The sequence below is a fragment of the Tyto alba genome, unplaced genomic scaffold (genome assembly GCF_018691265.1).
Source record: "Tyto alba isolate M040663 unplaced genomic scaffold, T.alba_DEE_v4.0 Super-Scaffold_46, whole genome shotgun sequence".
Classification (NCBI taxonomy): domain Eukaryota; kingdom Metazoa; phylum Chordata; class Aves; order Strigiformes; family Tytonidae; genus Tyto; species Tyto alba.
The window spans coordinates 16253994-16280214 of record NW_024881322.1 but is presented as its reverse complement, the minus strand read 5'-3'; the positions used below and the strand labels follow the sequence as shown (position 1 = coordinate 16280214).

Here is a 26221-nt window from a genome sequence, read left to right as displayed (position 1 = left end):
GATGTCCAAGTGGAGAGCAGTGACGAGGGGTTTTCCTCAGTGGTCAGTGTTGGGACCGGTGCTGTTTAACGTCTTTGTTGGTGACATGGGCAGTGGGATCGATGCCCTCTCAGCAAGTTCACTGATGGCACCGAGCTGTGTGGTGGGGGACACACTGGGGGCAGGGGTGGCATCCAGAGGGACCTGGGCAGGCTGGAGAGGGGGGCCCGGGCAAACCTCATGGAGTTCAGCAAGGCCAAGGGCAAGGTCCTGCCCGTGGGTCGGGGCAATCCCCAGCACAAACCCAGGCTGGGCGAGGGGTGGCTGGAGAGCAGCCCCGAGGAGAGGGACTGGGGGGGTTGGTGGGGGGAAAACTGCCCGTGAGGCAGCCCCGTGGGCCAGCAGCCCAGAACCCACCCGTGCCCTGGGCTGCAGCCAGAGCAGGGGGGGCAGCAGGGCCAGGGAGGGGATTCTCCCCCTCTGCTCCGCTCTGGGGAGACCCCCCTGCAGTGCTGGGGGCAGCTCGGGGGCCCCCAACAGCAGAAGGACCCGGAGCTGCTCGAGCGGGGCCAGAGGAGGCCACGGAGATGCTGGGGGGGCTGGAGCAGCTCCCCTGGGGGGCCGGGCTGAGAGAGTTGGGGGGGTTCAGCCTGGAGAAGAAAAGGCTCCGGGGAGCCCTTCGAGCGGCCTCCCAGGGCTTAAAGGGGGGACAGGAAAGGGGGGGAGGGACTCTGGGTCAGGGGGGGTGGGGGTAGGACGAGGGGTGACGGTTTTAAACTGCCAGAGGGTCAGTTTTGATGAGATCTAAGGAAGAAATTTATGGTGTGGGGGGCGAGGCGCTGGCCCAGGGTGCCCAGAGCAGCTGTGGCTGCCCCCTCCCTGGGAGGGTTCAAGGCCAGGTTGGACGGGGCTGGGAGCCCCCTGGGCTGGGGGAAGGGGGCCCTGCCCGGGGCAGGGGGGGGCACTGGGGGGGCTTTAAGGTCCCTTCCAACCTAAAGTGCTCTGTGGTTCTTTGTTCTGTATGAAATGATGCTGAAATGATGGGGTATTCTAGGCAATGAATAAACTCCCCCTACAGAAAGTTTCCTCTTTTCTTGTGACATACAGCTCTTACACTGAGTCTGAGAGGTTTTAGAAACTGTCAGACAGAACAATAACAAGGAAAGAAGAAGAGTATTATCTAGTCACATACTTAGCCAAGTTGGAACTTAATACACAAATTAAAGGCAGCCAGCTGTTCATAAGAAAACTAACAAGCAGTGGGAAGTGATCAATGACTTTCCTGAAGGATCAGTCTTAGGACTAATCTTGCTATTTTCATTAATACCTCAATACCAAAAAGAGAAATGAGCTACTGAATTATATTGATAGCACAAATTTTGGAGTTTTATCCACAGTAGGAGGGTATTATTCTTTTCAATTTGCTGTCTTCAGGTAATCAGAATGTTCGAATCCCTTTTTACTAATCTTCTATACGTAGGCAGAGTTGTGTAGGAACATACCTTTTTTGTGGGCATAGCACACATTTGGGGCCTGGTCTCAATTAATTCTGTCCACTGATCAGTATCTGAGATGCAGCTCCACTCTCACAATCCAAATTCTTTTCATATCAATTATATATCTCTGAAACTAAGGACGTAGCTATTATCTACCATATTATCTACATTATCTAAGGAACAAGAATTCTCTTGCATAAAGCCTGTCTGAATGCAAAAGAGAGAGAGAGACTAGTTGTACTGGTCATATATATTTAAATAAGCTTACTGATCAGGAATGCCTTGCAGGGAATTTTATGCCATCTAGGTTAACATCTTTTTTGCTATTTTCTATGCATTTTTCACAGTCACAGTGCTCTTGGGTCCCTAGGTTGCTGGCAAAGGATCATATTAAGGTAGTGTTTAGGAAGGCTAAAATTTACCAGCCCAAATCCTTGAAAACAGCCCAGTACAAGCCTTGCTGTTTTCTCCTTGTTTTTCTTACCATGAGATGACTCTTGAGAATTGGCAATCAGTCTGGAAACTGAAGTCAATTCAAATACAGTGTCTGCATATTAACTTTAGTTTTTTAGAGTGTCTGTCATCCTATGTGATAAAAAGCAAAAGCTGTTAACCTGAATCCCTTTTAATTAAAACAAAACAAAACAAAACAAAACAAAAAAAAAAAAAAAACACAAAAATAACACACCACAGAAACCTGTTTGGTTACTGTGCATGAAGTGTTGTGGGATTTGAAATGCAGATAGCCCCTCTTGCTCCCTCCCACCTCATAAAAGCTACCTCAGATGGTTGAATTGCAAGGAATACTGCATGCCCTATTTCTTCAGCTTTGTGAGGCATAGGATTTGAGGTTGGGGCAGCTTTTCTGTTTCCTACTTTGTTTCAGGAGGGTGCTTGACTCTTATTTGCATTGTCGTTGGTGTGAGTGCCAAAGATAGTATTAGTTTTAGTGAGTGTTTAAGTGTAGTTACAGCATTTTAGAAACGATACAGTTCTCATTCTTGGTTCAGAGTGCATCCAAGGCAACAAAAAAGACTCTCATTGACACGACTGGGTAGTGGCCTGTGCTGTCTACAGTCCATGGCATCTGTCAGAGACTGGTGCCATTCCAGCACTCTGATTTCCCTTATACGCACTACCTCAAATCTTCATACATAAATGCACGCAGGTAGAGTAGCAATTCCCGTTGCCAGGTTACTTCACATGAAAAGCAAGGTACTGTAATCAGTGCTATCAGTTGGTTAAGATCCAAAGGGCCTAATCAGCTTGGTAGACAAAAGCTTTTCACGGTACACCTTACAGAGGGAGCCTGACCACCGATTAAAACTCCTGTCTTTGAACCTTTGTTTTTCAGACAAGGAAGGGCACATAAGGGAAATTTCAGAGAAGATCCAAAAATAGCAGGTGGCTGTCACTGCTGTGCTGTGCTCAGTTTTAATCATCAGCTTGGAGAAATAACACATCTGGGTTGCATAGGGATGTACAAATGTAGGTCTACAGTTTAAATGCCAGAAACGGGTATGGAGAGATGTGGGTTGTATATATGAGACTGCAGCTCCTGGCAGATCTTTCTACCTTGGTTTTCTCATGCAATACTCTTAACTTTCCACTTGGTAATCTAAAAATTTTAAAATACATTGGTCTTCTGATATAGGTGTTGCAGTGACATATATTTTATTGCACTTTCTGACCTGTGGGTGAGTATTTAAGATGTTTGCTTTCATTCACCAAACTTAATAAGTCAGAAGATTTTGCTACAGTACAGATAAATACTGGGAATTTATCCAGAAAATGCGATGTTAACTGTGTTTGGGTTTTGTTTCTTTTTTTCTTTTAAATTTGTGGAGATTTTTTGCTTGGCTTTGGTTTCTTAGATTTAGAAAACTTTGGTTTTCTCCTTTCAGTTTGTTATAGGTGGTAAAGAAGGCATGTTGGCTTTCTTTGATATTGGTCAAATACCAACTGAACAGACTCATATTTTGTTCACTTTAAGTAATTGCCATGATTTCATGAACAATAGACTTTTCTTTTGAAAGGGGGCAACCTAATTAATGCAGGAGAACTTGTTCATTGCTGCTATCTCAACATCAAATGTATGGTATGAAAAAGCTGTCCTCCACCAGAAGCCACATGCTGCCTCATTAAAAACAAAAACAGGAAGCATTTTATTTACTTTGAAAAAGACCATATCGAAATAGAAATAGGGGAAGGGAGGAGAGGCTGCAGCTGTTGCAGTCAAAGTTTCAACTACAGAGCTCTTCTGTTTTTTTTAACGCTTGTCAAATTTGACAAGTTCATGCAGCTTTAGGTTTGCGGAGGTGTGCATATGTTTACATATATTTACTGGTTTTGTTTCATGACACCATACAGTTCTTGTTTAATAAATCAAGTGGTGTTGTATGGGTTAGAAGTGATGGTCAAAAGCAAACATTCTTGTTTTGTTTTTCAGTAATGGGGCTTTCACTTGAGTGTGTATTTCAGTTATTTGGCTTCCAGTGCATATGCTTCAACATGATTAATAAATTCTTTTAGTTAATTTGAATGGCGGTGCCACTTAATGTGCAATTGGACGAGTTGAAACATCATCCACCCCAGAACTGAGGGCCAAGCAATCTGTACAGTATTAGCTTTGCGCTGACGCCAAGCAGCCAGCCAAATTCGAGGCCAAAAACTAAAAGAATATGCATTTCACTTAATTATGTATTTTGGCTATTTAAATATCCAAAATAATTTTCACCAATTACATGCATTTATTTTGTTCTCTACTACAAAAATCAAAAGGCAGTTCACACGATTAAGCTGATCAAAAGAGAAGCTGTTCAATACTTGTTCAACAGTATTTGAAACTCCCAGAAGAAATCAGTGAACTTACCTGCTTTGCCTTCCGTACTTTGCATCCTACTCCCAAAATGCAAAAGGATTCAATTCACTAATTTCCTGCTGGTTTGTAATTCATAGAGATAAACCCGCTCTGCAGTTTTGGTGCCATCTTACTACACCAGTCTCCAGTAACTTACACCCTGTAGGAAACCTAGGCAGCTTTTATGCCTACCAGTAGCTCAGACTAGGTGCTCTTGTTCTGTCTTTCTCCAATCCTGTCTCTTGAAATGTATTCAGAAACCTCATGTGTCATTCCAGCCTGGTCCATCTTTATGCCCTGATCGCACTTGGTTTCCGTTCTGGGAGAGTTGTTTCCGATCAGCTGTGAAACACTAGACCAACAAGAAGGATGACCAGTGTCTAGGTGACTGCCATCTCTGCAAGAAATGTTTCCCAAACTAGTTTTGTTTCTTTCTGATACGGATTGATTGCTCTGCTCTCACACCACCCCCCTCCTATTATAGACAAGGTGGTAGAACATAATGTCTGTCATCTGTTAAACTTCTTTTATTATGCATTCGCATGTTTATCTTCTTTTCTAGGCCTAGTCCAAGACCTGTGGGCAGACCCTGTGGTCCCTTTCTGCCTCTTGATGCCTGGTCTAGAGAAGACTTTGCTTGGCTCCACACATGCTTTTTCCTACAGTTGTTTTTCAGTATCAACTGCATTGAGTTCAATTCAGAGCATAAATACTTGTCTGCATATTTGGGTATGAAAACATTTGAGGGTTCCAGACAGTCAGATGACTGCAGCTAGAATATGAAGAATGTGGAAGTTTGGGTTATTCTCCGAGCAGGCAAAAGTGGAAGAGGATACCATAGGGGCAAAATGACTGAAATGCCCTGGGGCCAGAAATTTACATTAAAAAGAAGAGAGAACTAGAAACCCTCTACCTTCTTGCTGCTTATGGACCTCTCCAGGCTCCCTGAGGTGGAAATATTGCATTCTGATATAACGCAAGTGAGGGAAATATATGTTAGGGAAGTCTAGAGCACGTGATGTGTGAGAAGAGGCTGAAGAAAACTGCTTTCTTCAGCCTCCAGAAGAAAAGGCGAACAGGAGATCATATTGGTGTCTTCAACTTCCTCATGGGAGGGCAGAGGGGAGACAGAACCAGACTCTTCTTTAAGGAAAGCAGGGATAGGAAAAGAAGCAGCAACAACAATTTACAATACACGAGATCCCAATTTAACGCTGGAAAAGAATATTTCACCACAAGAGTGGTCAAGCAACTGAGGCTGCTTGGAAGTTGCGGAGCCTCCATCCTGGGAGATGCTCAACCTAGAATGGAAAGGGCCCTGAGCAGCCTGAGCAAATCTAACCTGCTCTGAGCAAGAGCTTGGACCAGATGACTTTGAAAAGTCCCTTCCAACTGAAATAGTTCCATGAATCTATAGCTCTTACTCAGTTGGTCTGTGAGATATTGGGATTGGCTATGTGCATTACTGTTGGGGCAAGTAAGGTCTAGGGGAAAGAGGGTGTTTAGAAATACCATTTAATTTATATAGGTTCCTTAAACTTTATTTGTCTGTGCTGTACTTCTGAGAGGCTCTAAAAGCTGTCTCCCTTCTCTTCTTTTAACTTGAGGATATATGGTTTGCCTGTGTTTGTCATTAGCACTATACATAGGTGCAGCTGTGTTGAGGTTAATACCTCAGAATTGAGCTTCAGTGCAACAGGAATTGTTAAAAGACAGAACTGGATGTCACTGGTGCACTCAGTGAGCACAGCCAGACACAGGCTTCGAAAGATAGACTCAAATGGCTGGCTGTAGGAGGGTCTTGCAGAGATAGTGCATATTAGGATATTTTATGTATTCTGTCCTATTTATCTTCTCATGCTCAGAAAGATTAGAGTAAGAACAAACATGACTTTCTTTTAATAAGCAATTAATAAGGACATAGGGGAGTGGACACCTACACACTCCTTTCTTTAAACACACAACATGTTGTGATGCATAATATTTCTAAAAATGGGAGAAATGCTGAGATGTTGAGATTGACATTTCAGTGCCTATCTGATTTCAGTGTCATCTGAAATACAGGGTTCAATAATCCTGTTATGTGTGTCTGGCACACTCCTCCTTCTTTAGCAATGTGCCTCTCATAACTGCTATAATAAGACAGAACAGCCAAAGCCTAATTCTGTGTGCCTCTTCCTATCATTCAGCAAAGTTCTGTCGTCATCAGATGCAATCTATTGTTTTCTTTCCTGCTGCGTGGTATTGATTTTTCTAACCTTTCCTAATGTTAAATTTGTTTGACTTTTTAACTTTCTTACCAAAGGTTAATGTTATTAAGTTGAGCAGATACCTATAAAACTAAATGTGTTATTGCCTACCTTGCAATTGTTCTACTGTCCTTTCATTAAACCCTGGCTGCATCGGAAAGCTCTGTCTTGAAGATTTTTGTCATTCGGGAATAATACAGTGAAGGTTGACAAGAACTGCATTTGAATTGTCATCCAATTCTGTGGTGTAAAATATTGGATTTGATATGTCACGAGCAACAGATTTATCTAAAACTCTCTTACCATCAGTGAACATGAACTGCACAGACATTAATTCCAGCGAGGCAGTAAAGAGGATGCAGGAGGATGCGAATGCTGCTGCCTGTCCTCTTCCCCAGCACGGTCTGACCACACCAGTCTCTTTGCCATTGTGGCAAAAGGAGCAGTTCTAAAATCTCTGCCAGTTCCAGGGCTGCTTATCTGCTTTGATGTGAAGAAAATGAGAAATCACAGTTTAAATGAAGGAAGCGGTGGCTTTAGTGGTGGCACTCTGTCAACATTTTCAGTATGATCTACAGCAGTATTTGTATAAGGTGTCAAAGGCACAGTGAGTAAACAGTTTCAGGATACCACTGTTAAGCCAGGTTTCATTTTTAGTTACTGCTGCCACAGTACCCTCTTGATATCAATATCACAGCTACAGGAACCTGCCTTTAATGAATTGTGCATTTGACGTCCTGTTTACACACTTAGATTGCATTTCTGTGACATATATTTGAGGCCTTTTACTGTGAATATGTGCAAAAGACAGTAGCAGAGCTGAACATAGGGAGTCTCTGTGTGGTGCGTGATGGCTTGCTTCTGGAGCTGCAGTAAATGACTTGTGGTGCTCTCCAGCAACCACGCTGGAGTCACCTTGCCTTGGTGGTACCTTGTAGTTGCTATGAAATATTTTTCTTATCAAAGAACATCCAGAGAGGCTAGACAAGAACTAAACTCAAGTGAAATGCTTTTAATAATAGAAAGCATCAAATAGTAAGTAATAAAATAATTTAAGCTGTTGTAGATCATTACTTAAAAAAAAAAACAAAACAAAACAAAAAAAACCTAACAAAACCAAAACCAAAAAACAACAATTTGGTCTTCCTTGGGTAGAAAGCAGAATTGCAGCCCACCTGCAGCTGCCAAGACCTGACTGCCCAAGGAGATCAGGCTTGTTAGTGTGACTGCAGGAAGGAGTATTTCAAAGTGCTGGGGAAGAGTGGGGGTTAAATCTTTTATTTATAAATTGGTACCTATAAACCACTCACTTCTGCCAGCACTGTGAAGCCGAGGAATGGCCCTGGCAAAAGATAAAAGACTTTCCTTCTCTACTGCTAATTTAAGAGCAGGTAACTTGCTTCTGTCTCTTCTCCCATGCTCAGCAGTAGCTGTCCCTGCCATTGATTTAGTCTTCATCTGTCACGTTCTCGTGCTGTTCAGAGGCTGATTGTGAGACGGGAAGGTTCTGTCTGTTCACAGTTTCTCACAGCTTGGTCTCTCTGTCCACTATCAATGCCGATAACGAGACTGTCTGGAGCACCCTGTTCTTAGTGAATGAGACATCTTTTCATTTAGAGTGGCTTTGATGAACAGATTCCCTTCAGTAGTTTTCAGATCCAACTGTGAGCTTTCTGGGTGGGCCTGAACCTTTCTTGGGCTCCCTGGGTGTCTCTGGCTGGTGTTGCACAACTCACAGGTTCATTACAGACTCCAGATGGCTGGTGTCCCTTTTCCCCCTGCCAATTTTATGTTTCAGCCTTTCCTGGTGACAAGTGGAGACGTGGCAGCTCTTCAAATTGTTTGATGCTTAGCACTGGGTCCAGGCTCCAGCTGTATTTTCCTTAGCCTCTCCATGGTGGCAGCAGCATCACTTCTGCAAGAGAGGTCTTTGATTACATGTGCTGTTGCAGCTATATGATGCTTCACCCCGGCAGGCCTCTTATTACTTCTTGAAAAGGTAGTTAGAGCAATATCAGGATCAGAAAGGCTACCGCTTTTGACCAGCTTTCCTTTCAGAAGTTTTTGCGGAGGGAGGAGAAAAGGTATAAGAAAAAGCATGCCGTTATCGCCTCCCTTATCTCTTCCACTTCTTCCAAATCCCCTACTGCATTCTGGTTTTGTTTGGGTTTATATGCATTCCGGCTGTGCGGGGAAGCATTTCAGTGGTAGTGTGTGTCTTCCTATTTAAGGCTCATTATTTCGTTGCATGCAATCCACTAAACTCCATCCGTGCACTGATCTGGGAAATTTTGTCTTCTGTGCCTTTATTTTTACCACCAAGGTAGAAGCAAGTTTAATATTTTGGGGTTTTGTTCTGATGTAACAAAATAATACACTTTATACCCATAGGCACACACACAAAGATTCTGAATGCTTTTCTCTTATCAGTTGTTATTGTGTATAGCAGAAACATAAAATCTGTCAGATAAAGACACAGCTAGGAGGCTTTTAAGGGGACATTGAAGTGGGAGGAGAGGGAACCTCTAAATCCACTGTGCATGGTTCTTATTTTAATTTACGATGCTGTATTAGGTATTTTGTATCCTTGAAACCTCTTTGAATAGTGACTTTATGTGGTAGATATACTCCACTTTTCCTTACTCATCCTTTTATCAGACACTTAGGAATGGGTTTAGCTCTCAATTAAGAGATATGAACTCCTGCTCTTCTCCATTTTAACATGCTCTCATCCATATTACCCCCTTGCAAGGAAATTGTTGTTGTATCACTTCAAATTAACTAGTACAGGTTCCTGGAAGCTTGAACACTTCTGTTAGCTTACATTTATACACTTTGGAATAGATGTAGCAGAACCACAGTAACTGTAGCACCAGAGAGGACAGTCATTTTCCTGGGATCTGGTCCTGGAAGTTACTGATCGCCCAGGACTCGCCACATCACAGCTTGTCCATCCAGCAGAGCATCACAGAACACGCTTATCCAAACTCACAAATATACTCGATGGGTTTTGAGTATCTACTCCTGTGTCTGTCAAACTGCTGCTTCATAATAATTTGTTCAGCTGGGACCTACAGTCTTTGGGATCTGTAAGGGTAATAGTCTTTTATTAATCCTGCATCTCCATGCAGAGGTTTTCAGAGTTGCTGACTGTAGTTAATTTTACCGAAGACAGCATCAGTTCTTGAAAGATGACTGACGTTCTTTTTTTTTTTTTTTTCTCTCTATTTTGCTGCTTCTTCACTAGGGATGTGAGTTAATTGAGACCATGGATCAAGACCTCACAGATTTCACCAAGTGCCTTCAGATACTCCAGAAAAAGATAGAAAAGAAAGGCCTCCAGGTAAAGGCGACACATCTTTTGTCTCTGGTTCTTAGTAATTACTCTTCCTCTCAGTGTTCTATGTTTTAAGTTTGCACTAAAATGAAACAATGTTTTCTGTAGCGTTGCCATTCTGTGGTTTTGCCATAATTTACTGCACACCTTTTAAGAACTGATGCTTCTGCTAAAAGGAATTACACAGTGTGTCAATGAACAAGCGTTGGCTTTCTTAAAAGGCAGCTTGTATTGATTTCTGTTAATGAACTACCCAAAGTGCAGAAGATCTGTTGTGGCTCGTGTTCAAAGCGAGAGTCCCACTCTGGCACGTAAATATATTTTCAAGTCTTGGCACACTGAGCCTTGATGTTCATCTCCTTTCTCTCCCCTCCCAAAGGTGAGATGGGAGGGGGAATCTTATCCTGCCAACATTACATATGGTAAGCAATACCTCCTTCTGCAAAAGGTTCCCCTGGAATCAAAGGAAACCTTTGCCGAGCAAGCAGTGCACTAAACTTAAAAGGAGCCATATGGAGTTGTCAGCTGCTCATTTCGTTGGAAAGGCAAAGGAGACAATGTTCCCCCTCCCCTTCCACAGTTTGGTTGCAGAGGCCCGCTTGTTTCATCTCCCTGAGATGCAAAGCTAAATTCCTTGGGAATTTCCAGCATGATGAGTCGATGGCAGATGTGCTCTTGAGATTGCTGCCCTTTCCTCCCCATGGAGCAGTCATTCGTAAGGGCTGAGCTCACTCTTCTGCTCTGTACCTAAGGGTGAAAGAAATTGAGAGGAAACAGCTGCTGCATCCTCTTACCAACAGTGAGGGCACTAGGAATGTAAGAAAATGAAAACAACAGCACAAGATGGAAGGCAATGTGTAAGCCTCTTTTCCCATTTTCATTGTAGCAGGATAGGAAAGTTCTCTTGACTTCCTGAGATCACTGTACTCCGGCAAAGCAGCAAGAGGTGGAAAAGCCAATACCACTCCCTCTTTCTCCTCTCCTCACTCCAGGCTGGTAAAAAATTAACCAGGTTTTGCTTAAGCTATTTTGAAATGTTTTGATCTTCTAAAGGAAATATATGTCCATGGGACATTTCAGAGTGCTGTTGCACGGCACCCATCTGCAAGTGTGTCTCCTCTTGCCCTCTTGCCACCCTCAATACATACTGTTGTTCATCAGTTTTTTTTCCCCATTGGTACAGACAGAGATGGGAGGGTTTCTCCATACACTTCTCTTATCTGTCTGGCTGTGAGCCAGGAAACTCTTTATATGATAGTTTATTTTTTTCCCCCTATAATTTATCATCTCAAGAGCACAGAGGGGTGTCTTGCCATCTAGGACCCAAATGATAACAAGTACTGTCAGAACAGATGAGCCACCTACGCCTAGGATCTGTTTTGACTTTGGCAAGTACGGTGCTTCCCTCTTAACAGAATTACCCTTAGAATGAAGGAGAACTAGAGTGTTTCCTGGATTCAGTTCATTATCAAATCCCAGCTATTGCTATAGAGGGATTTTTTTTTATGCTATCACAAGAGGTTTTATAGTGAATAATCAATGTGTGGTTAAAATAAGAGCAATGGGAACATGACAGCTACAGATGTGTTTCAACAATAAGTAGCCTATTTGTAAAACTTTGATTTCTTTGATCACTGTCCTAGGTAAAGCCCTGTTAAGTTGGCTAAAGGATATATACTGTATCATCCTTGATGATATTTTGTAAGGTACAAGCTGGAATGTAATTGCAGTAATTGTGCAGAATTCATGCCGATGCACTAAACCTAGGATTTCAGTTCAGTTATATTTTTATGCTGTTACATGTAAGATGTGCTTTAAATACAATCTGAGTTTTTCAGAGGTGCAAGAAATAACATGGTTATGTTTTCTAAAACTAAATACCATGTTCATTAAATCCTAGCTGCTTCTTGCTTGCAGTGTCTGTTCCATAAAACATAATAAAATGCTATCAGCCAATTCATGCACACTAGCTAAAGCATACATTTCTATTTTTAGTCTTCTGCATTTTCTGTCATAAGGAGTTTCAAGAAGCCATTGATTCACCTTAGGCAAATAATAAGTGAAACGTAAGGAAATGAACCACAAAACTGCATTGCAACTCTATAAATTACTAGTTTGGATTCCACTTTGCCCTTTTTTCAGAAGCATTAGGTATAATTTGTTAATAAGAGGCTTGGTGATTCTTCCGGATGTCCTGATCATGCAGTGCTTAGCTTGATGCGTGGTCCCTCAATAATACAGAGATTCTGAGCACTTGCAACATATACTGGCCTCAGTTTATAGGTGCAACCGCTCGTCTCCTCTGAAACTCTAGCCTCTTTAAATACCTAAATTTGCACTTAATTTAGGTGTAGTTATGGGTAACATTGTGCCATAAAAAGTGTCAAGTAGTAAGAAAACAGGTTGTTCAGGCCATAGATCTAAAATGTTTGGGGATAATGCAAATTTCTTCTTGAGAAGAAAGCTGCCATTGAATTCTGTGGTCGCCTGGGAAGTACCCGCAGGTACAGGTTCTGGTACAGAAAGTACCCAGAAAGGAAGGTCCAGGGTCTGAAAAGTAGAAGTAGAGAGAGAAGGGGTTCTTCATCTGCATTTGCGTTTTTGGCCTGAAGTACAAACTTGTGTGTCACAATGTGGGGTTTTTACCTTCTGGAAAAAATATCGTAAAAACTTTCCTTTTAACTGAGAGTATTAGCTAGGTGGAATATGTCTTCCTGGTTCCAGGAAATGAATGTATGTCTCCAGCTTTGATTTTTACCCACTCTGTCTGGCTTGTCCAGGGCACTTGTCAAAGAAGACTTTGACAAAGAGACCCTACAAATGTGTTTCCCCATGATTTATAGTTGAAGTTACAAAAAAAGGGAAGTATCTATTTAGTATCTTAAAAAAAAAAATAAAAAAGATACCACAGTCATGCTGTGTTTGCTGCTCTTTCTGGGTAGCAGTATGTTAAGCTAGTAAATTAATTACATTCAATGTGTATCATGGATCTACAGTCCTGTGACATAGTTTATCTGGATGAAATTCAACTGTGAGGAGCAGAGTTATTTGAAACATATGTTCCTCTGTTGGTTAGAGAGTAAGTTATCATTTATATGCTATACTGAATGGGTAGAATTCCTACTCTGATCTATCAGTCACCTCTATAGAAGTTCTATGTCAAGGAGGTTTCTGAGCTCACATGAATGTATGGCGGCAATATTTTGTTCCAAAGAATTTAAGTTTGTGCAATTCACTTGCCATGTCTCTGCATCTCCACTGTCCTCCTTCTGTTCCCTCCTGCTCACTCAAAGAGCTTTTGAACAAATAATTTGAACAGAAGAATAGAGTACTGAAGGATAATCGTGTCGAACAGCTTGCTTTAGAGGTCACCTGAGTGGGAGGGAAGGTGAGATAGGCACTCAGTGCCCCCGCTGGAGTGAAGGCTGCAAAATTAGTTTAGATTTTACTGGTTGTTGGAGAATTCAGTTTGAGAAGAGGCCTTAGACATGCCTTTACCACAAGGAAAAATGCAGTTAGAGTTGGCAGTTAACTGAGACACAAATCTGGGAGAGAAAACACCTTGTTAGTTCTTGAACTCCTTGTTCGGTATAAATAGCAGTAATTTTGTCTTCTAGAATAATTAGCCAAATTCATAACTGCTTTTTTCCTTATGTCTCAAATAAAAGCTCTTAGAATAGTTTCTGAATCCTTAGGGTCATTCCTTTCTGGTTTACATTGCATATTTTGGTTGCATAGCCCAATCATGCAGAAAGCAGCATTGGGGTCATTTTATGATATCTGTGTCAACTAATTATATGTATTTATAATTACATACTGCAGTGAATGTTAGAACAAGCAGTACCCTTTATATGTGCAAGCTAGAATCAGTCTTAATTTTCCCTCTCCACAGCCCTAATTCATTTGTGACTTGCACTGTATTGGATGGGTGAAGCGGTGAAGTACCACCAGCAGAATTTGACTCCTGAAGTTTCTTTCCAACTTAAACGCTGTTAGATATTTCTCTTTCTCTTTCTGCATGACTGTGAATATGTGTGTGCACACCTGCACTTGCATATATGTATATAAACGCATGAATCTTCTGGCAGTGTACCTTCCTGGCCCTATGTGATGTTTTTTTAATGTCTTAATAACTGTCTTTATTTCTGCCATGTGTTTCTTTTACGTTACTTATGGTCTATTGAACACTTTGGTGTGCACATTTTGCTTTACTGCTTTCATCACTATTTTATTGATTCTGTGGTTATGTGGGTACTTTTGCTTCTTCATTACAAGACCTTCAAGTGAACTTATTTACAGTAATTTCTGTCTGGCACTACTTTCTGTTCTTAATTTTCTCTCATGTAACACAACCTATTTCAAGAAACCAACTGAACTGGCAAAATGATAGGCATGCTTACAATATCTCTTATTTAGAGATCAACAGACCTTGCATTAAAAGTGGGCATTATTATCTTCGATTTACAGATCAGAAAACAGAGGTACAGAAGCAGCTTGTCCACAGTCTCCCAGCCTGCTAGTGGTACAGTTGGGGACGATCCTCCAATTCCCAGTGTTCCTCAAGTGCTCTTCCCATAACAGTGTCCCTGATCTGACTCACAGGCAGTTCATAGCAGCTGACCCCACTGAGAAGTGGAAGTGTGTTTATTAATTATGCAGCTCCAAGAAAAATCCTCACAATGTAAAGATAGATTTAAGCCATTATTTTTATCTCAGAGTTACAAACTCTGCTTTCTTTAACTGTTTCATCTAAAATACCATTTAGTCTTAAAAGTAAGCGCTGGGACTTTTCATTTAACTTTATTATCTTTTCTGCTTAAAAAAAAGTTAAAGCAGCTCATTTGGTTATATGGGCTGAAGATATAAAAAAAGAATTTTATTGAAACCTACATGCCTTTTAGCGGTTTAATGTTAGCGTATTTAAATTGATAAAAGCATCAGTGTCAATATGAAAAACTGAAAAAATCCAAACCAACTCTTCCTAAAAACCCTTTGCAGTAAATGGATACTATACTAACATTTCCATTTTAAAATTACACTTTAAAGGTGCAATCTATCAGCAGTCTAGGATATTACTTCTTTTAAGTGAATGCAAGCATTCTTCCCTTTGCCCTTTTAAAGAAAGTGTCAAATCAGTCCACTTACTTTTCTGTAGAGGGAGGCTAAACTAAACATAATATTAGTGAAGTCCTGGGTTTATAAAGTGCTGAAGAGAAGACAGTGAAGTGCTGCTCGTGTACCACCTTCAGCTATGCAGTGTTTATTAAGCACTCTCTGGTTTGTCTTTTCACGAAGAAAAAGACCCCAAAGGAAAACAGAAAATACTCTAAAACAAAAATCAGAAAATAGTTTAAAAGATAATAATGTTTTACATAAAGAGCAGTCCCATGTAGAAAGGGTATAATTATTCCAAGTATTGGGCTCTGTTTGGCTTAGCTGTGGTTTTGTCTATCAGTTGAGGTTATTCCTCTTGACATGACATCTTTGTAACAGTAAATATATCAGCTTCAGTTCTTGACTGAATTGCAGTTTTGCTGTGCACATTAGTCGTTGGTAATTTCATGACAGATCACTATTTGTTTTCATTCCTGAAAACTTTTGGGGACCCAGAACAGTAGCAGGAATGTTTTTTAAAGGAAAGCTAGGAATGAGGACAGGCTATTAGCAGGATTTGGGAACAAGGAAGTAGCTAAATACCATAAACAGGGGGAGAGGCAGTCTGGAAGATACCAAAGCTGTCATGGAGCTGGAGTGTGAAGCTTTTACAAGGACCCTGAAGTTTGTGGCTTTATTTCCAAATTCCATATTAGAGGCAGGGCTAAGAATGAACCTGTTCAATTTTGGTGACACTGTTGAGTTTTTCTTCTTAATGCCTCACAGGAGGATAATAGAAAATGCAAATGAGATATATTTTAGGGAAAATTAAATATGTGTAATGAAAAAGTTTCTATGCTGTCAAGTGCTGTATCAAAAGATTGTCATGAGTTATTAATAGTAATCATCTTCATAAACCTTTCCTATCAGAAAGAAACAAATGGATTTAAAATGTTTCCTGCTACCTCCCATTTCTAAAATGTAGAATTTCATAATACCTTTCAACAGGAGTAAATCCCTCTCCATTATAGGATGTACAGACAGATCCTTCAGTGCTGACTGTTTTGACTCTTAGGTCCAAATCCACTTTCCAGAAATGCAGTATCTAACCGTTGAATTATTTTAAGGCTTCCCATTGTAAAGGTATTGCAAAGTACAATTTATTGTAATACAGGATATCAGAACTTACCCGTTCCCAAAGAGAAACACCCTAATTTCACGTGAAGGAAACAGGCTGTCTACCTGTTCCAGTATACCTGTGGGCATCAACCCACCTAAGTGGTGTGTATAAGAATGCTTCCTTACCAGTTTTATTGTTTGTGGGGTTTTTCCCCGTGACATTTTCCCCCTTTTTCTAATATTGTATGGCCTTTGAACAGTCAAGAGAAACAGTGAAATTGTAATATTGATTAAATATTTTTGAAGCTGTGGTGGGTCTTTCTCTTTTTTTCTTTTCCTTACCCAGAAAGGAGTATTGGGGATGGAGCGGGGAGGAAGGTGTTAAGACTGTTGCAGAGTAAAAGTATGTGGCTAGTGCTACATAGAAATGGTTTAGCCCTTAGTGTTGAGGCCTCACTGTCTTCTGCAGTCATTTGGCTTTCCCTGACCTTTAACTCTGGACCTCTTGCTGACACCAGCTGTGTTCAAGAAAGGGCAGGGGGGCTTACAGTAATTTAACTCTTTACAAATATTGTGAAGATGAGGCAGACTGGTAATTCTTAAAAAGCCCCTACACTATTCCCCCTGTAAAAAAGGCAGTAGCACAAGCTCAAGAGTGAGGGACTGAAGGGTCTTCACAGCAGAGCACATGAGTGGCAACCAGGCTTCGCTGGTTCTGATGCTCAAGCTGTTCTTCTTTATTATTTTAAACTTTTAATTTGTCTTTGTCACTGCTATGCAGGAGACTCGGGGGATGGTCTCTTCAGCTTGCCTAAAGAACTCATTGAGCTTCCCTTTTAAACAACTGAGCAACTAAGCACTGAACAATTAGAGCTCAATATTTTGTGCAAATTAAATGCGAGCATAAAATGTTTACAGCTTCACAAGTGCTTCCAGTTTAAGAAATCATGCTTCATTTCTTTTTAAGTGCATGGCTAAATTTATATGGTCTAAGGGACAGTGTAGAAAAATAAAATAGATTCTGTAATGGGTGTAAGCTGACATTGTTCAGGCTATGTTTAGCTTACCTGCTATAAATACTGAACCTACTCTGAAAAGGAAAATTGGCATCCAAGATCCTAACCTACTTCCTTCAATACAAGAATATCTCCAGCCTCTTAGAAACAAATGTGTAAATTCAAGACTTCTTTCTGCAAATCTGCACTCCCATTGAAAAAAAAAAAAAAATTCTGTACTGCCCAGGTATTCAGTGAAATCACTCAAAAGAGGAACCATTTGCAGAATAGGGCCTGCGAGACACGGGAAAAATTTTCTGTCTTTAGTTTCAGGTCTTATATCTGTCCCGTGAGTATAATAGGACAGGCTATTATCCCCTTGTTCATCATGAAGATTAATGTTCAGACCAGCTGAAAATATTACTGTTCTGTTGGGACCTATCGGGAGATCTTCAGACCTGTGTGAACCCATGTTTAAACTTTTTAAATAGCAGAGCTAATGTCTCATCCTAGTTAGGCACAAATGCCTCTTTCACCATTATCTCCTCTGCGATGCTGCTGCAAGAGAGTGAGGATGCCCTACAGCTCTGCATTATTTGTGGCGTCTTTTATGCAGACTTCATTGCTAAATGTTAAGATATGCAGGGAAAGCGCCTGAGCCATTATCTCTTATTCAGATGAAGTAAAAAAATAGTATCTCCCTTTAACGGAAATGGAGATTTTTAAATTTCCTGTTCTGTATTTTGTATGGAATGTTTTCCCTTAAAAATCTGTGATTCTTTCCTTAAAATTTGATAGCTAAGTGTAACGTGACAGAATGGAAGTAAAAATAGGCAGAAAATTACTTTTAAAGAAAAGACGCATCCAGTTTAAGGAAGCCATGGGAAAAGATCTCACCTCCCATAGTGTTGAAGTTGTCTTTCTCTGTCCATGTGGGCTGCTGGCAGAGTGTTTCATACAGTGACCCTTGGCTATGGAAAATCTACCCCGGGCCAGCATCGAGGCAGGAGCTGTAACAAAACCACCCGGCCGGGGCGAGTGGGTGTCCCCCGAGGGAGCTCGGCCCGTGGGGAGGCCGTGCCGGGGCGGGGGGAAGCGGGGAGGAGCTGCTGTGGGCTGACCACAGCCCCCCATTTCCCGACACTGCTCAGGGGAGGGTGAGATAGGGGAGTCAGGAATGAAGGAGTGAAGTTGAGCTGGGGAAAAAGAGGAGTGGTGGAAAACTGGTTTTAGTTTTGTCTGTCTTTTCCTCCCTAACTTGATTTTTAACTGGCAATACGTTAAATTAATTTTTCCCAAGCTGGGTCTGGTTTGCCTGTGATGGTAATTGGTAATTAATGATCTCCTTGTCCTTGTCTTGACCCATGAGCTTTTTCATCTTATTTTCTCACCCTGTCCTGTTGGGGAGGGGGAGTGAGAGAGCGGCCGGGTGGGTGCCTGACTGCCGGCTAAGGTCAACCCACCACAGGACTGCAAAGGAAGTCAAAGAGAAGTTGTCAGAACTCCTGAAGGCCTGGAAAGGTGTACACACTGTCATTGATATGTGTCCTGGGATATATATACCCTGTTTGTGGGCTTGCAGGCAGAAATTAAGTGTCTCTGATCCATCAGGTCATGCGTAGCCAGGGACCTTCTTGTACAAGAATGTCTCTCTGCCAGCAAACTGCAGCAGGAGCCACGGTCCAGGCAAAGCTCCCTGATCTGGATCATGAGGTGTATCCCTTGGGGGAATAGCGGAGGCTTTTAGGGTGGGTCGTCGCAGCAAAGACCCTCTTCCCTGTGCAGTGCCCTTCTCACCTGCTGACCATGGCAGGACGGCGTTTACCTGCGAAACGCGTTGGACAGAGTGGGAGGAAGGCTACTTCAGTAAGGACTGACAGTCAGAGTTAAGTGCAGTGTGAAATACAAAGCTCACAACAAACAAATGCTCCTGCAGAAGATAGGATCACTTTTTTTCCTCCCTTGAGTTGTTCATTGATGGGAGTTTTTAGTTAGTTTAGTTTCCCTTTTTTTACTCCTGAAGGCAGTACACGAAGAGAATAAAAACACAGCATGTGCCAAACACAGCTTTTGGCACTAGATGCGAGTGAATATGAGATCATTAAAGAGATTTTCTAGACCATTTTAGCATAATCTTTTGAGGGCCTCTTGCATAGCTGCTAGTAGAAATCCAGGGCTTGCTTTCTTAGGGATATGATAGTTTACAGTGGTTGGTTTTACATTTCCATGGGAGTGATGCCACAGTACACACTGTGAATTGCAGTGGTTCAGCTGTGGGAACAGAAAGGTTAGCCTTATGCTTGTGAATGTCTTTTCATACAGTTTTAAAAGACAGGGAGATTTTGTGATTTTGCAGAAGACACGTGGTTGATAGTCCTGGAATCCTTGTTCATGTACAGAATAAATGTGTCAGGTTCAAAACCAGCACACATTTTCCTCTAAAGCCTCAGTGAGCAGATTGCTCTAAGAGTTTTAGTGTACTTTTGCCTACTCAGAACAGCACAATAACAGTCTGGAGTAGGGACAAGCCCTTCACCCAGAAAATCTGAGGCAATAAGGAACCCCAGTGACCCTGATCTCACACGCAGGACGAATTGTAGAGCTGTGCTCCAGCTGACCAGCAGTATCAGAGAGGCAGTCACTGCTGTCCCTGCTCTACCCGAGGCACAGGGAGGGCTGTTAGATCAAGGTCACAAGAGAATATTCAGCACAAGAGCAAGCAGTCAAATTCAGAATGCTTGGGGTCCAGCAGTTCATGTGGATTTTGTAGATTAGGTTTATGTAAGTAAGAAATAATAAAGTAGATGGTTATGAAGTTTATGTTCCACAAAATTTATGCCAGATGATGTTGTATACACCCTCAGATGTTCCATTTACCTGCAGGAGAAAGCAAAGCCAAAGCACTGAAATCAAGTAATTTAACTAGAGATGTAAACACAAGTCAATAGTAGAACCAAGATGAAAATGTTTCCAGGCTACTCAAATCTATGACTGGATTTGGAGATTCTTTCCCTTTTCCGTTTTACCATCGTACATGTTCCTTGTTTTAAGCAGAAAAATGCAATCTGCTTGCATGTTTATTGTCATTAGCGGGAAGAATTAACCTCTTATTTGAAATAAAAAGCATTACAAGTAGAGAAAGCACTTGGGTAAAAATGTAAGAAAGCGAACATAAGAAGCAAGAAATGCTTTGTGAAGGAGCTGGAACAGTATAATGTAAAGATTAATGGAATCAGTGAGGCAGCAATGAAGCTGATTGAAGGTAATCATCTCAGGTACAGCGACAGGATTGCAGCCGTCGGCTGAGAGCTCTTATTCCCATGAAGAGTCAGGTGGCTGAAGCAAGGAGCAAGTTCCAGCCAGAGTGAAGAGGATTCTACATGAGCAAAGTTCAGATGCTGCTGTGTGGCTGGGCCTATGATTCCCATAGGCAATGAACACCATACCTTTTATGTAAAACACTGAACTAGAGAGCCAGTATAATCAACTAAAATGGACAATATCTTGCTATATATTCAGCATCGGGTTGTGGGATTTTAATAGTTCATTAAATTTACATTGCAGTTTTGTGGATGATATAAAAAAATTACTGTGATCTGGCCGGCACAAGAGCTCTAATACAGCTACGGGAGAATGAGGTGATATCTAGTCTGGCTCATCTATTATCAAGGAAAGTGCTTGCTGTGTTTTAAAGTCTTCAGTACTGAAGCTGATGCAGAGACCAGAAAGGATATATCCGGATTTTCAAACCACATTCTGTGTTGACAAAAATGCCTTAGGAAAAAAAAAACACATTTCTTGTAAAGTGGTCAAGATTGATAAAGTGTCAAAATGATAAAGCAATAATAAATGTAGCATTCACACTACTACTTAGTTGTTTGCTTTTTGGCATATAATATACTTCAATATACAGTATCTCAGTATATAATATACTTCAGCATACTATGCATGTTACTACAATAATTTTATTCTCTATATCATATTCCTCCAAAATTTTATATTAAAGGAATGGGCTTATAAATGGTAGGAAATTAAGAAAGTGAAAAGTGAAAAGATGTCAGTGAAGTGAGAAGGTGATAGAAGGCCAGCTGTGTTCAAATCAGGTACAATGTCTGACCTGTAACTGGCATAGAAATATCTTGGGTATTAGCAGTGGATGGTCTCAGAGGGAGGGAGGTTTATTCATGGCATCTTGATTACTGTTGCCTTCCCTTTTTCCTTCAGGGGAGATTTTTTTCGCAGTTCATTCAGTACTGCCGGCTGTTGTCAGTAAATGTGTTCCCTCTCACCTACCCACCTCTCTGAGATTTAAGCGTGTTTGTTTGCAAGTTGTCTGGCTGAAACTGGGCTCCTGTGGAGGAAAGTCCTTTGAGTTGTCTGCCCAGAGCCTTTACCCATACCCTGGGGAGAGGATTTCTTATCGGAGATAATGAGCACAGTTTTGAAAAGAATGGACACCCTTTGCTGTCAGTTTGAGCCTCGGACTTAGCTCTTAGCTGTCCTGGCGAAGCTGACATAACAAAGGTAGATATTGCACTCTTTTGACTCACCCCAGGCAGTTCCCAGCCTCCTGTGTCCTTTCACCCCTCTCCTTAAATACGTACTCCTCAATCTCATAGTGAAAATATTTGTATTTAGCCCATCCATACCAGAAAGAGGAATGTCATCTGGACCAATTTTCACAGAAAGATAGTGTTCAGCAAGGCTGCTGTTGTGGTTTGAGCTGTCCATTTCAGTAGCCTCTGCGAGAGTGGCAGCAGGAACCTGAGCAACTTCATTCTGCTGTGGTGGCAGCCTCGGCTCCCCTTGGCTCCTGCACCCTCCAAATTACAGCTTAGGGGAGAAGGAAGAAATGCAACCCTGAATTGCCAGCACAACGTCTTTACGCTTCCCTTTTCCTTTTAACTGCCCTGCTGTTTGCTGGTGATTCCTAAAACTCTTTCAAGACATGCTAATGTAAGTGTGTCATTTAAAGATGACTGAATTCCACCCTTAGATCTTCAGCTCTTTCTAAGATAGCCTTTAAAGATGCTGTTCAAGATGTTTAAGTCAGGTTATAGATAGCCTAAGAGAGGGCAGTGCTCTCTGCACTGTGCGTGCAATGATCTAAGCTATTCTTTGTAGTTACTTAGGATTTTATATCCTTTTTTCAGGAAATGAATGACACTGTGTGAAAACAAATTGTGTAAAAGGGCTGGTGCCAGGACATTTAAGTGAAGCATTGACGTTTCAGCTGAAGTACAATGTATTAGTCAAATGCTACCTGCTGGGCTGATTAGCAGTAACAGCATAATTCTGTAGCCTGTGTTATACAGGAAATCATAGTTGAAAAATGAATGGCCTCTCCTGTCTGTAGTGTGGGAATATAGAAATGTCCTGTGCTTTGGTATTCACTTTGTCTTAGGTTCTAGAATGACCAAGAGCCGTGTAGGTACTCTCATGGCACATCCATTTTCTTAAGTGCTTGGCAGAGCAAGAGGAGCAGTGATTGCAGGGAAGGAATGGATTGTTTTGTTAGTTTGTGATTTTTGTGTTGTGGTATTTTTTTTTTAACTGAGATGATAGCTTTAGGATGAAAAGGGCCTTGAGGTTTTTGTTGGACTTAGCACCTTTGTGGTTTTGTTAATGTCCTGGGTTGAGTGAGTGGTGGAGTTTTTTGGTGGCAGGGGCTAACAGGGCGGCCCCCTGTGAGAAGTTTCTCGAAGCTCCCCCAGCTCCACGTCAGCTCCACTTCTGTTTGGGAAATTGAGCCAATCAGGCTGCGCCTCTGCGATAACGTGTTTAAGAAGGGACGTGGTGACGGGCAGTGGGACTTGTGAGGAGGAGTTGCTGCAGCTGCATGAACACCAAGGTCAGTGGAGGAACTGGAGGAAGAAAGGAGGGGGGAGGTGTGCCAGAGCAGAGACCCCCCTGTATCCTGTGGGGAGACTGGCAGGGCGGCCCCCCCCTGCCACCCATGGAGATCTAGTGGTGGAGCAGACATTGATTTGTGGCCTCTTGCTCCTGCTCGGAATAATCAAGGTTCTGTGCCTGAAGAAGGCCGGGGTCTCATGGGAAAAGGCAGCCCCGCTGCTGTAATTCAGTGCTGGGAGGATTGCAGCATGCGGGGGAGTCCCACGCCGGAGCAGCTCGGGAAGGGCTGCAGCCGTGGGAGGGAATCCAGTCGGAGGAATTTAGTGACCCATGACGGAGCAGTGTGGGGAACGCTGCGGCCCATGGGAGGGACTCATGTCAGAGAAAGTTTGTGGAGGACTGTCTGCTGTGAGAGGGGGACCACTGATGGAGCAGGAGGAACAAGTTTCGGACACTCCCCTCACCGAAGATGAAGGAAGTGGCAGCACTGCCTGCACCCCCCATTCCCTGCCCCTGCGCCACTGGGGGAGGAGGGAGAGATATCGGGAGCAGAGCTGAGCCTGGGAAGAAGGGAGGGGTGGGGGGAAGGTGTTCTCAAGATGTGGCAATGCTTCTCACTGTCCTACTCTGTTATGTGTTGTTAGTGTCTGTAATAAATGTATGTTCTTTTTTTCTTCCCCTAACGAGTCTGCCTTTTGCTCATGATCATAAAAGGGGGATATTTCCCCATCCCAGTCCTATCTCGAACCCCAAGCCTGGCTCTCTGTCCCTTCCCATTGCCGGAGGGGAAGGGAGAGAGAGCTGCTGCATTGTGGTTGGCTGCCAACCAGGCCTAAACCACAACAGTTAAATAAAGTGCGTATACCTAGAACTTCAAATAGAGGCTCTGAAAGTCCTACAGTGCCTGGAATGCTTGTCACTGCTGCCATAACTGTTCAGTGAAAGGCAGGACTGTCAACCATCACAGAATTGCAGAATTTTAGTTTCTCTCTCTGCCTGCTCTTCTCATACTCCAGCTGGGTTTGTTTGCGTACCTGTCATATACTTGAGTTTTTCATTTTCAGAATCCATGCAAACCCTGAAGAATAGCTGTATTCCCTTTTCAGCACGCCACAACCCCAAACCGCTGTTTTACGAATGCCTTTTCAACAGAACTAACCCTACTGCTAGTTTGATTTTATTTTCTTACTTTTTGAGAACCAACCGACAAGATCACTGCACTGTTGCTATTGAATAAGGAATAGGACTTCAGGATCACTTCTGTCATACTTGGAAATACAGAAGTATTTTTTTGTTATGTTTTTCTTCAACTTGTAGTACTCTGGCAATCTCTGTCACAAAAAGATGCAGTCACTGAGCACTTCATTGTTTGAGATAGGTCCTGTACTTCACAGTAAGTATGCATGTGAATAGCAGAGCAGGACTTTTCTGACATACTGGCAGTTTTACAAAGGAGAAAAGACACATTCAGAACGTTGTTCATCATTTTAATTACAAGTCAGAGATAACTCTGTGTTTCCTTCATTCTTACCTTCTAAGCTTTAGAAAACACCAAAGCCAAAGCGAATAAGTTCATGTATGGTGAGACATATATACTCCAAAACTGCAGTAGTTGGTCAGCTTTCTGAAGGCTCGTCTAGGTTAGGCTAATATTTAAGCTTCAGTCCCAGTGCTCACAAGAAACAAAACACACTGTGTGGATTCTGATCCTTTGCAAAGCCCCCTCAACTTCACTGTGGTTCCAGGTTAATGTAGCAAATTTTTCCCATGGCCTCTATTGGGGTGAGGGGCACTTTTACTGCTGGTTGTCTGGTAGGGAACTGGTGTTGGTGGGTTTTTTTAGTAGTATTATTTTCAGATAATTGATCCAGTCTTTTAAGTCACAGGCATCACCAGTGAAACAAAAGTACTTTTGTTTCTACACTAGGATCAATAAAATGGAAAATGTATTATGGCTTAGCTGGGAACACATATGGTTTTTACCTTTTGCTGTTTTGTCTCCTGTTTAAGGATAGATTTTCCTACCATTCAGATTCTGTTGGTTGTATGTTAGGTCTGTGTGATCTGTAACCCGCACAGAAAATACATGCTGTCTGCAGTATAAGAATAGATTTTTTTGTTTCAGTGTTTGCTGCTAATTATAATGTGTTATATTGATCCATTCTGGCTTCTCGAGTATTTTCCTGGTGGTGATGAGAAAGATGGTATAATTCTTCACCAAAAGGAAGAGAGCTTAATTTTCATGCAAACCAATATTCAACCGTATCGTAAAGCCCTAGCCCTGGTAATAAAAATAGAATCTGATACTATTAATACATCATTCCAGATACACAGAGCACCATTATATGGCTCCTGGGTGGAGTAAAACTTCATGTAATCACAGTAGCCATAGACTTAAGCCCTATAAAGTTGGAAACTTCACCAGATGGCCATTATCAAAGCAGCTTCTAAAGACTTCAGAGCTGCAATGTGTTCAGACTCTAGATATGACTTACTCAGTGGTATCTTTTTAAAATACAATTATGGAACATAACAGATCCACATTATGGAAGTAATAATAATAATACTTTGCACTCGGTGACCTTTTATCCGAGGACCCAAAAGCTCTTAACCAAGGCTTTTAAATACTCCCTTTCTGCTTATAGGGTGCAAAGTGTTCAGAGTCCTGATGGAGTGTGAGGGGACGGAGCAGCAGCCGGACTTGGTGACCTGCTGCACGCGGTCAGGCGATGCTCTCTGCGGGTTTGCCCCTGGGGAGCTCCTGCCCCCGGCCCTGGCACCTGGGGGTGGGCGTCCCACTCGTGGAACCTCCTACTGCAGTACTGCTTTTAGTCTTGAGTGGAGCCAGCCTCTGAGTGGGATTGCTTGTACCTTAAAGTGCTGTGTGGCAGGAATGAGCGCGGCGGATAATGTCCTTCACCTGAAATTTCCGTTATTTGCACTGTAAGCTGTGAGGATAATACTGAAATTATTTTAAGATCTGGGGATACGAAGGATCAGATATACCACTCTTAGCCGAGGAGCTTAGATGTGGAGTGATATATCCTAGACTTTATATATTCAGGTCAGATAGATAACTACCTACAAAGACTGGCCTGTATTTTAGGGAGAACAGTTATGTCCTTTTTAAACGTACCACATGTTTGCCATGAATTTACTGAGCTGTAATACTCACCCTCAAAAATCACATAATGGTATTTATTGGTAATGGAAGTAAATGACTGTATTTGACATTCGCT

At 42.1% G+C, this 26221-nt stretch overlaps 1 protein-coding gene across 4 annotated transcripts in view; it reads left to right on the top strand.

The window, feature by feature from the left end:
* Nucleotides 1–26221, top strand: part of TPK1 (thiamin pyrophosphokinase 1) — a 327111-nt gene that overhangs the window by 191703 nt on the left and 109187 nt on the right. For all 4 annotated transcript variants that reach the window (XM_042806372.1, XM_042806374.1, XM_042806375.1 and 1 more), the window contains one exon: nucleotides 9832–9927. In XM_042806372.1, coding sequence (XP_042662306.1) covers nucleotides 9832–9927 — 96 coding nt within the window. The remainder of the gene's footprint in view (nucleotides 1–9831; nucleotides 9928–26221) is intronic.